This window comes from Scatophagus argus, chromosome 1 (genome assembly GCF_020382885.2).
Source record: "Scatophagus argus isolate fScaArg1 chromosome 1, fScaArg1.pri, whole genome shotgun sequence".
Classification (NCBI taxonomy): domain Eukaryota; kingdom Metazoa; phylum Chordata; class Actinopteri; family Scatophagidae; genus Scatophagus; species Scatophagus argus.
Genome location: NC_058493.1, coordinates 27,098,083 through 27,112,967, shown reverse-complemented (window position 1 = coordinate 27,112,967; position 14,885 = coordinate 27,098,083). Strand labels below are relative to the sequence as shown.

Here is a 14,885-nt window from a genome sequence, read left to right as displayed (position 1 = left end):
ACGCGAGGTAACACCGTTTCCCCTCTCAGCTAAAGGGCAGGTTCACCATTTTTAACACAAACGCAGGAAGAAGCTCCTCATCAAGTCTGTAGTGACACATGAAGGCGGGCTCACTGTTCTACACAGCTTTGTCAAACACTCCATTCTGATTGGTTCTGATTCTGCTGATTGTTATTTCTGGACAGCACAGTGCCGCGATGGACGCAGTTTCGACCCGTTAAATAAACAAATATAAACAAATAAACAAATAAAGATGGCCGACACGTCTCCACTTCCTCTCACTGTACAAAAGTGAAGCTAAAAAGAAAGTTTATTTGACTGAGTTTTTAGTTCGCTGGCTTCACTTGTCGATGGACAGCTTCAGATTCACACAATGGCAGTGCGCGGCGTTTTGTCTGTCGTTTGTGTTTTTAATGAGGCGAGCCCACACGTCAGTCACGTGAAGAAACACACGGTCATCGGCGTCACATAGAGATTTATTTCCTTCGATTAAAAAGTATTTGTAACGAACACAGTACAAGTGACAATGATGGTGAAGAGGCCAAAGAACAGGCCGCCGTTCTCAACAAGGCCACGGAGAACAACACGAGAGCCGCTTGTTAGCGCTCAACTTCCCTCCAGCACACACACACACACACACACACACACACACACAAAACACACACGTGGACAAAAGGGGTTAAAGTCTGTCCCATCTGAGAGCAAACGACGTGTCACTGAGGTAACGCTTCACCTTATCTGATGTTTAAAACGAGTCGCACTGAAAGCACACTAAACACTCTGTCACTGCCTTCATGAGATGAAAACACACACACACAAACACTCTCTCTCTCATACACACACACACACACAGGTGGAGGTAACCCCAGGCAACAGGAGGAGGAGGAGGACGAGGAGGAAGAGGAGGACCTTCCTCCTCCTCAGTTCCTGATCAGCGTCAGAAACTCGTCGCGGGTTTTCGGATCTTCCCTGAAGACTCCCAACATGGTGCTGGTGACGGTTTTACTGTTCATCTTCTGAACGCCTCGCATCACCATACACATGTGGCTGTGGAGGAAGGAAAGGAAAGGAGGTGACGAGCGAAGGGAAGGAGGTGAAAAGGGGAAAGGGATTAAAATAAGACATGAGAAACGAGAGGGAAGAAGAAACAGACAAGGAGCTGAATGAAAGGAAATGAAGTGTTTAGAATCGAAGACGAACACATGAAGGAAAGGAGGGGATGACAAAAGAGGAAGCAGACGAAGTCGGGGAAATAAAAAATAAAGGAATCGAAGTATAAAGAGAAATAAGCAGCGAAGAAAACGAGCAGAAGTGACATCGAAGAAGGAAGTGAAAGGAAAGGAAGCGATGGGAACGAGATGGAGAGAGGAACAAGAAAATAAAAGAAGTGAGAAAAGTGAAATGAAGTGATGAAGATGAAAGTAATGGAATAAAGAAAGTAAAAAAAGCAGAAGTTACAGGAAAAAAGGAAATTAAATGATGGAAATTGAGGTAACAGAAGCACAAGAAATTACAGGAAAAGAGAAGCAGAAAGAAAGAAAGAAAGAAAGAAAGAAAGAAAGAAAGAGGGATGGAAATAAATGGAGGTAGAAGAAATGATTAAAAGAGTGCAGTAAAGAGAAACCAAGAGGAAGTGAAGAAGAAGAGATGAAACAGAAAAGAGGAAGTAAATCAAAGGACACAAAATGGTGGCTTAAGAGGCAGCAAAGTGAGGACGGATGAAGGGAATAAAGAACGACTGAAGCGTGTCCTCACGTTGCCTCGATGACGACGCCGACGCCGGTGGGCTGCAGGGCTTCGGTGATCGCCACAGCAATTTGTTTGGTCAACCTCTCCTGAACTGTGGACGCACAGACAAACATGAACCGGACAGAACAAACAACCTGCGGCGTGACGGACTGAAGTGACACTGAAAGACGCCGAGAAGCTTTTCCTCCGTACCTTGTAGTCGACGGCTGTAGATTTCAACAATCCTGAAGGGGAGAGGAGACGAGTTAGTAATGACCGTAAAACCGTGAAAGAGACGACTCGCCAAACAGCACGAATACACACACCAGCAGCATTAAAGGAAGCAGGATGACAACCGACAAAAACTGTCCAATCAGGACAGTCGCCTGTCAGAGCTCATCGTTTTTTGTGTCCCCTCGTCCAGTTCAAATGAACTGAACTGAACCTCTCACACACACACACACACACACACACACACACACACACACACACACACCGTCGTGCCGCCATAAACTCTCACAAAAGCACCAAGTGTGGATTAATCCGCTGCTGAAAATAGTCCCAGACAAACGCGCTGTTTCCTCGAGAGACTGTGATGTGGGACTCGCCGGACAGGGTAGGGAAGGGGGACTGGTTCACTGGTTTTAAACGTTTCATGGCATTTGTTTTGTTTCAGGACATTTATCACAAACACATCACACCCAACCGCATTTAAAGGCCCCGAAATAAGAAGCAGACACACAGAGAACAGACGACAGACGACAGACGACAGGCGACGACAGTCAGGTTGAAGTCGCTGGCTGGTGTGAGGAGGGAACAGAAGGAGAAGAAACAACCCGACCGTCACCTTCGACCTGCTGCTCTTCTCTCTGAGCGCAACCGCTTTTGGACAAATTCGACCTCATCCACCTCCAAGAAAATGTCAAACGGTCGGCTACGAGGACAGGCAGGACGTACTGTTTGAACCTTTGGACCTTGTGTCTTCATTACGTCCCCTGACAGGGCAGGTCCTCTGGTCTGGCAGTTTCTGCAGTAGCTCTTTAGCATTTTTAGCTTAGTGGCCACCTTAGCAGTTCAGTTGGTTGCAGTCTGCAGCCTCACCACTAGATGTCACCATCTCCAACACACTGGACCTTTAAATTTAACTTCGGCATTTTTTTTTCCAACTGGGACCAAAGTTTTCCCATATTTTTGAGTCATAGGGACGAAGGAGGACAACAACTCGAAGTGAGACCTACGAGACTTGGCGTTGGAGGTGGAGTACTGAATATCCTGAATGCTGCTGGATCTGTCTTCTGCCCCCAAATCAAAAACAAACAAACAAACAAAAAAAACAACTACGAGCCACATCGTACGAAGTTGGAAACTCTCTGACAGCCCGGAAGCTTCTTTTGGCCTTAAAAATGTGGACGGTGCGGCAGCTTGTCATCACAGTGCGAGTGTGTGTGCGGTGCGGGGTTAGTGAGTGCGATAAGCCTGAAGGTATTGGGGTCAGTGGGATCAGATTCGACACTAGTACACAAACACACACACACACGTTTTATTAATCAGCTTAAATGCATACTACACACAAACACACACACAATTAGAGTAAATGTGCTCACCTGGCCAGCTTGCTGAGACCCAGAACTCTCTTGTTGGGGAGGTAACCGATGTGAACCTGCAGAAACAACATCAGAATATTTCTACTAGTCAACCCAGTTTCCCCTGACTGAATGAGAACCCACAAGTTCAGTTCCTGTGCCGCCTCATGCAGCTTTACAACAACCAATAAAAGTGATCGTATTCATAATCCGTCCCGGCGAGCTGGAAAAGGTGCGTCTCCGCCCACGGGTTTCTATGTGCATTTCTTATTTGGGCATTTCAAATAAATACACAAACAAAAATATTTAAAAAATGTAACAAACCTTTAAAACATTGCTCATTTTCACGCTCCTGACTGGAGCATTAGTGCCACCTACTGTTCGTTCTTAGTACTGAGGATGGACGGCCCTTCCTGAGCTCATTTTATGTTCCAACCTGAATTGCTTTTTTGTTTTGAATAGGTTTGGTAGCAGGTGATGAGTGCAGTTCTTGGTGAGATGGAAGTTATCACCATGTTGACAGAGCGAACGTTTTCCAGTGAGAAACAAACTGATGGCCTCAACTTCTGCAGGTGCAGGAGACTCGGGATTCTGCTGAGCCTCATTCAAACAGTGACGCTTTAAATCGCGGGCTGAGCCTTTATGGACAGCATGGAGATCACACAGAAAACACTCTTTTCTTCTTCTTCTTCTTTTCTGTCACATCTGCCAGTACTTCATAATGATCAAAAATGACATGTAAGATTACTGAAACCTGAAGTAGTTTTAGTGTGTAGTCAAACTACAAGACAGAAAACACCTCAACAGAACTACTAAAGTACCACAGTGTATATACCACAGTGTAGAAATACTCTACTGCAAGTGAAAGTCCTGAATTTAAAATATTACTTAAAAGTACAAGTAGTAGCAAATATAAAATATACTTAAAATACCAAAAGTAAAAGTAGTCATTATGTAGAATCGCTCACTTCAGAACGACGTTTTATATCACTGGATTACTGATGTATTCATACTGCAGCTGTGGACACCGGTGGTCATTTTGATTAGGAATACTTCATATACCGCTGAGTATACAAAGTACTGTACGCATCCATAACGGCAGTTTGTATTTTGTGTTAATAAACTAAATCTTTTCAGTGACTGACATCAAATAAAATCTGTGGAAAAACTTTAAACAACATTAGCCTACTAAAATGTAACGAAGCAGCAGTACAAAGTAGTACAATGAGTACAGCAGTTGGGTAAACGTATTTCAGGAGAGTTAAATACAACATGTGGTTCCTGTTGTGGTGCAGGATAATCGCTGAGGCAACACACACATCAGTTTTAACACGACCAGAAAGAAAGCAAAGAGAGCAGAGCAGGTGGAGACGAGAGGACTCATCAGCTGGAGAAGCACTGCTGAGGATGTCTGGATGCTCTAATTCTCTTAACCACAACACACACACACACACACACACACACACGCACACGCACACACACTCCGCTCAAATGTCAAACACAATTTGTCGACAAGACGAGAGAAAGGGCAGCGGCAACAAGCGTGCAAAGATCTCCTCATCTTCTTCTTCTTCTTCTTCTGCCTTCCCTTCAGCTGCGGCCGCCTGACATATGGACATCAAACGCACCGACTGCGGCGGCGGCCTCCTCGCTTATCTGCTCACATCATCGTGCGTTTTCCTGGAGCACGGCGTGAGCGACGACGGGCCGAGGAACCGTTTGCTGCCCACCTCGTGGAGTTAAAACAACAGCGTGAAACACAAAAGGCAGAAGGTGATGAGCTGTAGTTCTGTTTGTCACTCATTAGTTTTGCGCAGGTGAGCACCTGAGCGGAGCTGATGTTTCCTATGAAAACACGCCGGATGGATTTTATTCACATTTCCTTTTATTTAAACATCAGTGACTACGTTTTGTGGATTGAGGTTTCAAAATGAGGCCTGAATGGGACACGGTGTGAGAAAAGAGGACACAACCCGCGTAGATATGACCAGTTTATCTTACTGGGAACATCGTGACTAAACAGGAAGTGCCTCCTAAGCCGCCACGATGTTGCATCCGACCTGCCAAACACGACGCAGGGCAGCAGCAGCAACCATCAATCATTTTGTCCTGAGTGGTGGACGACCACTGATGTCCTGATAGAAAGACCAGTCGGAAATGTCTTTTACCTTCACTCGTTGAGTACTTCGAAATCCCAGAAAATCTATTGGCCAATCAGAGTTCAGCTACGAACACGACGGCTGTGAGACGAGCGCGAAAGTCAAAATCGTTTCTTTACTTTCCTTTTTCCTCATCAGCAGGTCGTGAAAGACAGCAGGCTGTGATTGGTCACCTAATCTGACACAGCGACCATCTGGACAGACACAAATATCATGTAGTCTGAACACGCCAGCCTCAGCGTCCTGACAGGAAACACATCACACGAGTGAAACCAGTAACAACCAGCTCACGGCTCCTTTAAAGACTGAAGGACGCGCCATCCAATCAACAGAGGAGGAGGAGAAGGAGGTGATGGACGAGGAGGTGGAGGAGGAGGAGGAGGAGGAGAAGGGGGAGGAGGAGGTGGTGGTGACTGAAGAGGAGGAGTAGGAGGAGAAGGAGGTGATGGAGGAGGAGGAGAAGGAGGTGATGGAGGAGGAGGAGGAGGAGGTGGTGGTGGTGGAGGAGGAGGACAAGGAGGAGAAGGAGGTGGTGGTGACTGAAGAGGAGGAGTAGGAGGAGAAGGAGGTGATGGAGGAGGAGGTGGAGGAGAAGGAGGTGGTGGAGGTGGTGGTGGAGGAGGAGAAGGAGGAGAAGGAGGTGGTGGTGACTGAAGAGGAGGAGTAGGAGGAGGAGGAGGTGATGGAGGAGGAGGAGGAGGAGGAGGACAAGGAGGAGAAGGAGGTGGTGGTGACTGAAGAGGAGGAGGAGAAGGAGGTGATGGAGGAGGAGGAGGAGGTGATGGAGGTGGTGGTGGAGGAGGAGGAGTTAATGAAGGAGGAGGTGTTGGTGGTGGCTGAAGAGGAGGAGGTGGAGGTGGTTGGGGTTAGTGTGATGAGTCACTGAGAGACACAACACACAGACAGACAGATGAGAGAGGCTGGATAAGAAGCAATGCTGCTGACGATGATGAGGGGAGGGAGGAGGTTTAGGGACATGAACAGCCAGATGGGCACCACAACACACACACACACACTCACACACACACACACACCTCCTGCGTGTGTGTGTGTGTGTGTGTGATTCACTGCTGTCATCAGAGCCCATTTTCACCGGTGGAAAAGGATCAGCTGCCAGCTCCTATTGTCTTAAACGACATGCACCTGCAGGCCAAGATGGAGGGACAAAGGAAGCACAGAGAGGAAGATGAGGAGGCCAGTCAGCTTTTAGTGAAGAGTAAACATGTCAGAGGAGCAGAGGGGAGGCTGAAGAAACAACAGAAAGGCAGGACAAACAGATGTGAGCTAATCTGATTGTTTCTCTTCTCCTCTGCTGCTCAGACGGCACACACAAACGGTTTCAAACATTTCATCTGCTAACTCTCATGTTTGGGTGACGTTCTTCTGTTAAACTACGACTACTCGCGACTTCCTCCGAGAACACGGTCAAAAATAAAGTGCTCTAAACAAAACTGAAATTCCCAGAAAGGCGCCGGGGTCGTCACCGCCATCGCTCTTTTTCAGACTCGGACTCGTCACCATGGTAACCAAGAAAATGGAGGAGAAGCTCGTTGGGGCTTCATCGGACAGGAACTAAAGAGACAGAGAAGCTCATTAGGTGGAAGCAGATCGGCTGGACGCCGAGCGCTGCTCTGTTAGCGCTGCTCTGTTAGCGCTTTCAGTTAGCTACCAAGCTAATAGCAAGTACCACTGAAACAGACCTCGACGGCGTTTGACCGGCACCACGCGACACACACCTGCTAACTCCATCATGAGCTTCCAGTCAGGTGGACCAAATCTTCTCCTCTGTTTCTGGTTTCCTCTGCTCTCAGGTGTGTGTGTGTGTGTGTGTGTGTGTGTCTCACCCTGCCGAAGATGGGCACCAGGTGATGCTCACACATGGAGAACATGTCGATGTCTTTGACGATCACCATCTCGTCGTGGTCCTCGTCGAAGATGGCGTCGTTCATCACGTCTGCAGGGGGGACAAAACGGGGGAGGCATGAAACCACACACTAAACCCCGTGCAGCTCCTTTAATTTTAAAACAAACATATTTTACATATTTAAATCTTTATTTCAGATCAATAAATGCTGACTTTTTGCATTACGCACCCAAACCGACTTCACATCAGAAACCTCTTTGTGATTTCATTTAATGATAATCTCAGTGCTTTCATGTGAAGCTCTGGATCCAAACCCTCCTGCAGGACTTTCTGTCCCCTCGCGGACGGACAGACGGAGACCACCGGGGACGCCCTGTTCACCTCCACCGCTCAGCCGCCGCTGTCTTTAGCGTCAGCTTCGGTGTTTCTCTCTGTCTAATTATGGCGCCGCTCCCATGCGCTCCTTCCTGTTGTTGCTTTATTGCATTTTTCAGTTGCCGGGGGTTCAATAAAGCACTTTATCTGTTTGTGACGACGCAGACGCCTCTCGCTCTCACCGCGTCACTTTTTAATTTCCTGACTGGCTATCTGTTGGCGGGTGATGGGGGTGAGGAGGGTGAGAAGGGGAGGGGGTGAGGCCGCTGAACCAACAGACAACAGACGGACTTGTTGCTTCGGTCTCTGCTGCTTATTTTGTCTGTAAACACGTAGACGAGAAGATCAGCACATTCAGACGCTCTTAAAGTCGGGTTTTGTTAGTCTGATTGTGATCCAGTTTGAAGAGCGACGCCACACACACACACACACACACACGCACACACACACACACACACACACACACACACACACACACACACACACACACACAGGTGCTTTGTCTCCTGCTCCTGGGAGACTCTTTAGTCCATAAGGCCAGCAGCTTTCAGGATTCACTTCAGGTCAATTAAGAATAACTGTTAGCGGTTAGCCGTCATTTTACACATCTTAGCCGCAGCACATTATCACACATCAGATTTAAGTTTAAGTTTAAGTTAAGTTTAAGTTATGATGAAATACTGTAATTCATGCACTTTAATTTAGCCTGTTTGTTTTTTTGTTTTAATCAAATCAATTTTAAAAAAATCAAGTTAAGAGTCCATGGCGAAGCTAACGAGTTTCATGCTAACATGCTGGCAGCGACCAGGCTAACATGCTGGGACAATCATCAACATGACACTTTGACCTCCTGGGGGCGCTACAGGATAAGTCAGGGAGCCACCAAAATCGTTAGGATTCATCCTCTGGAAACAACGAAAGTCTGTGCAAAATGTCACAGTAATGAGCCGCATTAACACTGACGTTAATCAATCAGTTATTTCCTACATGAGAAATGTCCCATTCGGTCCACCGTAGTCTGCAAAGTCTACTTGCAAACGGATCCCGGACACCGTTAGGTTCTAGGTTCCTCAGAGTGCCTTCAGGTTGACACTGTAACGAAGCAGTAATCCTGTTTCCAGAGTTTTGTAATCAAGAACAGATTTACCCTGACAGAAAGACTTTACAGGAAACACGAGTCGTTACACAATCAGGTCGTACACGAAGGTCTGAACGACATGATGATGACCCATCCGACCCTTTTTCATTAAAATCAGACAAATCCTCCGGTTTGCTTAAAGTCTGCTCTTTTTGTCAGTTTGATGTCAAGTGCGAGCTAATTATTAAATTAGTCCACCAACAGAAAATTGAATTTGAAATTTGAATATCTCTGCGCTTTGGACCGTTGAGAGTTTTTTGGCCACTGGGGGGCAGCAAAAACAAGTCGAACCGAAACAGCAAAGCTGCGGCCTGACGGCCGATCGGCCGAGCGTCTGTGGGCTCGTCACCGCGAGCGAACACTTTCACCTGGTGTAAACAAAACAACGTGGCTGTAATTCTGTGTTGCTCAAACAGTAACGTGTGTCTTTATGACTGATAAAACGATGGCCAAAACTATAAAAATAAGTTGTTGTAATAAACTGAAATTAAATTTTAAAGACGCTTCACCGCACAAACACTCCAACTACCTCCTCATTACACCTTCCAACACCATCAGTTACAGTTAAAGACACACACACACACACTCACGCACACGGCCTGAAGGAAAATAACGTTAAGTCGACCTTAACTGAATAAAGGGCAGCTGGTGACGACTGCCGGTTGTGCTGGTTCAGACGCCCTGGGTATCAGTTAATGACAGACTTACTCATCATCAGCTCTTCATTCAATAGTGCTGCCTGCTGTGTGTGTGTGTGTGTGTGAGTGTGTGTGTGCGTGTAAAGACCATGTGTTGACACACTCTGAATGAAGCAGGAAACAGTGGAGTCGATGTCTAAATAAACGTCATGGTTCCATCACTTTTGGGGCTGTGACATGGACTTCCTGTACACTTACTGTAACCACAACCCTTAACCTAAACCTAATCTTAAACCAACCCCCCCCACACACACACACGCACACACACACACACACAGTTCCTACACAAATTCCTAACCCTGGGCATGTGCTCATGAGTCACGCCTGAACACCCCTGCCTTTAAACACACACAGTTTGTGTTTACACCATTTATAACCCGTTGTTTACCGCCTGGCCTCACATCCCATAATATTCGACCTTCATGATGTTTTCAGATCTGCTGAGTCTCAGGAAATTGTGTTTCTGTTTATTTAAAAGACATTTATTGACAGAATATGAAGACTCCCTGATGCTCTGCGCTGCCATTTGGTTGGAGGCTACAAAAGACATCCTGTGTGTGTGTGTGTGTGTGTGTGCGTGTGTGTGTGTGCGTGCGTGCGTGTGTGTGTGTGTGTGCGTGTGTGTGTGTGTGTGCGTGTGTGTGTGTGCGTGTGTTGCCGGGAAACCACACAATCATCTGATGATCAGCTGTCAGTCTTTGTGTTTGGCTGCTGTGCTAGCAGCACGTTAGCGCTGGACTGTGGGGTGTTTGAACTGGTTTGTAGTTCTGCTTCTTGTTGTGTTTTTTCCCCTCACCAATAAAACCATGAATGTGAACTAACTGTTGACACGACGCAGACCAAAGAGGACAGACTGGTTTTAAAGGAACCTCCACATCAGACAAACAGGAGTAGAAAACTGAATAAAATTCTTACCCACCACAAATATTCTGTGCTAAAGTTGTACTAAACTGTCCAGTGAGGGATTTGCGCTCGAACATTTATTTTACCTAATCTGATCCCGTGTTCAGGTGATGGTCACCACTTTAGTTTGGCAAGCTAACATGCTAGCACTCACCAGTCAGAACAGTAGTCCTGTGTGCACATGAGCATGCAGAGGCTGGTTAAATCAGGTGGCTCTGGTCCAAAACTTTTAATCCGTTACTCAAACATTCGCTGCAGCTCCGAAGCAATCTGTCTATAAGGTACTGCCAGCGTCTTCATTTGCCTTACTCACATGTTTAATGTGCACAGTGTTATAAGGAGGACGGGCTGCCGAGGCACGAGGAGACGAGTTCAGTACAGCAAAGTGTTTGCTGGTGATTCGGTGAAGTAATTCTCAACGGAAACATTTGCAGATTTCCTTTGATTTCTATAACTGTAAGTTAAACAAAGATAAGCAAAGAAAGCTTTATTTTAACTGTGATGTGTACTGTTCAGTAAATAATGTGGTATCGCTCGCTTACAGTACAGGGTGGCGCGTTGTTTGGTTTGGCTGTAAGGAGACTCATGGACAACACTTATGGTTTCCTGTCATGTTAGTTGTCAGTCAGCGGTTTTAGGAAGGTAAACCGGTATGGAAACATCTTAGATAACCGAGCTAAACACTTCAGCAAAGCTCCTGTAACGTCACAAGCTCAGGATTCCTGCTTAATCTCTGCACAACTTTTCCTCATCGCAGTTTATTTGGTCATGTGCTCAACAGCAAGAGGATTTTAGGCTCGTGTCGTGCTGAACGCTGAACCCGTGACCTGCACACACACACACACACACACACACACACACGTGAACACACTGATCAAACAGTGTGACACTCACTAAAACAAAATGCCCCGAGACTCTCCACAAACATCCGGCACTCTGAACGCTGCATGTGTTTTTTTGGTATTCTTTGCGTTCCAGTATTTCAAAGGGGAGTCTCCTGTGGCAGCCAATCAGCAAAGAGTCAGAGCACCGCCGCCGCCTGAAGAACAACACACGTGCATGACATCATCACCTCCACCTCTGTCCATCCTCTGCTGTCCGGAGGTAAGGAGAAGGTGGGACTCATGTGGTCTTTCTGCTCAGGTTCAACATGAATCACCTCCACGTCTTTCGAGGAAGCCTTCGCATTTTTTCCCCGCATTCCTTCCTTTAGCATTACAGCTTCACAACAAACACAACGACCCCCACAGCAGCCAAACTGCATCCAGATGGAGTCGGGGGGGGGAGGAACGGGGGCAGATCCCACACTCCAGCCACTAACGACGCAGATGAATCCTACGGGGTTTGGCAGCCTTGACTGGGGTCAATCGTGTTTCTGTTTCACCCACTCTCACCCCAGCCGGTCTTTTCTACCTTTGACTCGGCCAAATCAGACGATGACGCACCCGAGGACCTCGTTCAAACACACAAAACTTTATTTCACATTGCAGTTGGTGTTCAAAAAGAAGGACTGCGTGCTGCAGAATCTGGGGGGGAATTAAACGCAACTGATTATTTCTTTATAGACTCATCTGAAGATTGTTGGTCGTTTGGTGTGCACGTTTCCCGAAGTCCAGTTCAGATGACCGACAGCCCCAAACCCAAAGATCTTTGGTTTAATATCATATCAAACAACAACCTTAACGATTAATCGATTATCAGAACAGCTGCAGATCAATTCCTGTTCGACTAGTCGGTTTGCGGGGTCGCTTTGGGTCCTTGTAATAAAACATTAAATATAATGTCTTCCAGTGTCAGAAGAAGGTCATGTTTCATTCATCATAATATTGTCTTTTCATGACTGATGAGTAACACCTTTGTGTAAACAGGATTTTATTTTTTTTATTCCTCTACTTCACCACCACACGTCAGAGGAAAACTACAGCTGACAGCTCCAGTTACTTCACAAACAAAACATGTGAGGTGTCATGAATAAGATAGAAAAGGAATTGGCTTTTATTAGTCGTTTAAATTACATTTTATGCCAAAAGATTTGGTTGGTGGTTTGGTTTTCGCTTTCACTTATAATACTTCAACACTAGAACCAGCAAATGTTTGACATTTTTACTTGAAAAATATTCACCAGGGAACCAAATGTGGATTAATCTGCCGCTGAAAATAGTCCCAAACAAACGCACCATTTCCTCCAATTACTAAAAACTGCAGTGAGCAGCTGTTTTCGGAATTATTTAAAAATCAAACTACGTATTTTATATTAGTGCTCATCGGAAACCAGTGGTCACACAAGACAAACACAAAGCTGACAGCTCCAGTTACTTCACAAACAAAACATGTGAGGTGTCATGAATAAGATAGAAAAGGAATTGGCTTTCATTAGTCGTTTAAATTACTTTTTTATGCCAAAAGATTTGGTTGGTGGTTTGGTTTTCGCTTTCACTTATAATACTTCAACTGCACTCTCATGAGTATCATATGTTTGAGCGAAATAAACGCTTCACTGCAGTGACTTCACCTGTGATGCAGTATTTCGGTGTGGTATTAGTATGTATGTATGAATGTAGACGACTAAAAACTACAGTATGTCCCCGTGAAGTGCAGTATAAAGTGACATGATAAGAAATCTGCTCGTTAGCGCAGCTCCTGAGTACATCCTGTTGAGCGGTTTTGGTTTCACATAATTTAAAACAAGTTTTGTGAGCTTCACTTTCCCCTCCGCTCAGACCTGCCACCTGTTGAAGCGCACACCAAATCCCAGCCGTCCCTGAGCGGCTTTGTGGATTTAGAAACTCACCGATGATCGTCTCCTGGTAGCCCTTGGTGAAGAACTGCATAGCGGTGGCGGCCCTCCTGGGGGTTTTGAGGAGCCCCTGCCGCTGCGGGTCTTCCCCGAGCCCCCGCAGGATGGTGGTGTAAGCCGCGGCCAGGGACGGCAGGTTCATCTCGTTGTCCTCCAGGCTCCTGGTGTGTTCCTCCCTCCAGCTCTCCATCACTGACGAGGGCGGCCGGTGCGAGGCGGACGCCGCGCACGGAGGCTGCGATACGGCGGCTTGCCGCTTCACCATCCCGTCAAAGTGTCCGTTGAGCACGGAGCCGCCGTCCCCGCTGTCCTTCTTGTCGTTCGGGCTGTGCGGTGTCTGTTTGGGATGCTCCATCACTGTGTCCACCTCCCGGTTTCCTCTCTGCTGAGCGCCACTTGTTGGATCACCTTTTTCTTTCGCCAGACTTCACTTCGTGTTTCTTAGTGCCGTGCGCTGCGCTCTCACAAACCAAGCATCCTCACGCTTTAATACCCGCGGGGGAGCTCCTATTGGCTGGTGGTTCCGGGGGGCGGGGCCCAACCATTCTTCCATTCAAAACATGGAGATGAGGAGCCGCGGGGAGTCTCAATATTCACTCATACGTGGAAAACAAACTTCATTTCTAAAAATTTCACTTGAGGTTTGCACAAAAGGAAAACATAAAGTTAAGATACATTGAAATAGATGATATTGAACGAACAAATAAATATTTAAGGGCGATCAAACAGTTTGGCAAAATTATATTTTCACTCTATAAACCATCTTAAAGCAAAGTTGTTGTCAGATGGGCGTCCCTGCAGTGTATAACAATACAGCGTACATTTAATTGTTTCGAGTTTTTGTAGGGAAAAACCCAAGACAAAACTGGCCGAGGTGCAGGACTGATGGCCGTCCTCTGGCAGGTCAAACCGCCCGCTGGTTGTAGTGGTTAGATTTTATTTTCTTTTGGACAAAGTCAGGCTGGCTGTTTCCCGCCGTTTCAAGTCTTTATGCTAAGCTAAGCTAACTGCCTAGAGATTCATATTTACTGTACAGACATTAAGCTAACTCTCTGCCTCTTTGCTTTTCCTTAACACTGCAGCTGAGAGGACTAAATATGTCCAATGTCAAGTATTCAATGGTGAGGCCTTCACTGCGGCTCAGAAATACGACAAACACGTAAAATACACTATACAGGGTATGAGATGAAGTAAATGCGTATAAGAAATTTACACTTTCAGTAATGCTTTGAGTAGTAATGATTCACACTTTACCTGAAGAGCACATATAAAAATGTGACTTCACTTAACCCAAGTGCTTGCATCAAAATGTGCTCAAGTATCCAAAGGACAAGAAGAACTTGTCTATAAAATATCAAGAACATAGTTGAAAACACTAGAACCAGCAAATGTTTGACATTTTTACTTGAAAAATATTCACCAGGGAATCAAATGTGGATTAATCTGCCGCTGAAAATAGTCCCAAACAAACGCACCATTTCCTCCAATTACTAAAAACTGCAGTGAGCAGCTGTTTTCGGAATTATTTAAAAATCAAACTACGTATTTTATATCAGTGCTCAGCGGAAACCAGTGGTCACACAAGACAAACGCTTCGTCGGTCGTCTCGACTCTTCCGGCAGCTCAGAGTTTGCCGCTTT

At 46.1% G+C, this 14,885-nt stretch overlaps 1 protein-coding gene across 2 annotated transcripts; it reads right to left on the bottom strand.

The window, feature by feature from the left end:
• Positions 1-458: 458 nt before the first annotated feature.
• On the bottom strand, positions 459-13,709 carry gch1 (GTP cyclohydrolase 1). Of its 2 annotated transcripts, none has more exons than XM_046395544.1 (6): positions 13,240-13,709; positions 7,315-7,424; positions 3,333-3,388; positions 1,942-1,973; positions 1,756-1,840; positions 459-1,159 (listed from the first exon to the last, which is right to left on the bottom strand). In XM_046395544.1, the coding sequence occupies exons 1-6, from the start codon at positions 13,598-13,600 to the stop codon at positions 1,003-1,005; spliced, it is 801 nt and encodes a 266-aa protein (XP_046251500.1). In that variant the 5' UTR covers positions 13,601-13,709; the 3' UTR covers positions 459-1,002. The 2 variants fall into 2 exon arrangements, with proteins under 2 accessions (XP_046251500.1, XP_046251507.1); XM_046395551.1 differs by having other exon boundaries at positions 459-1,047.
• Between the last annotated feature and the right edge of the window lie 1,176 nt (positions 13,710-14,885).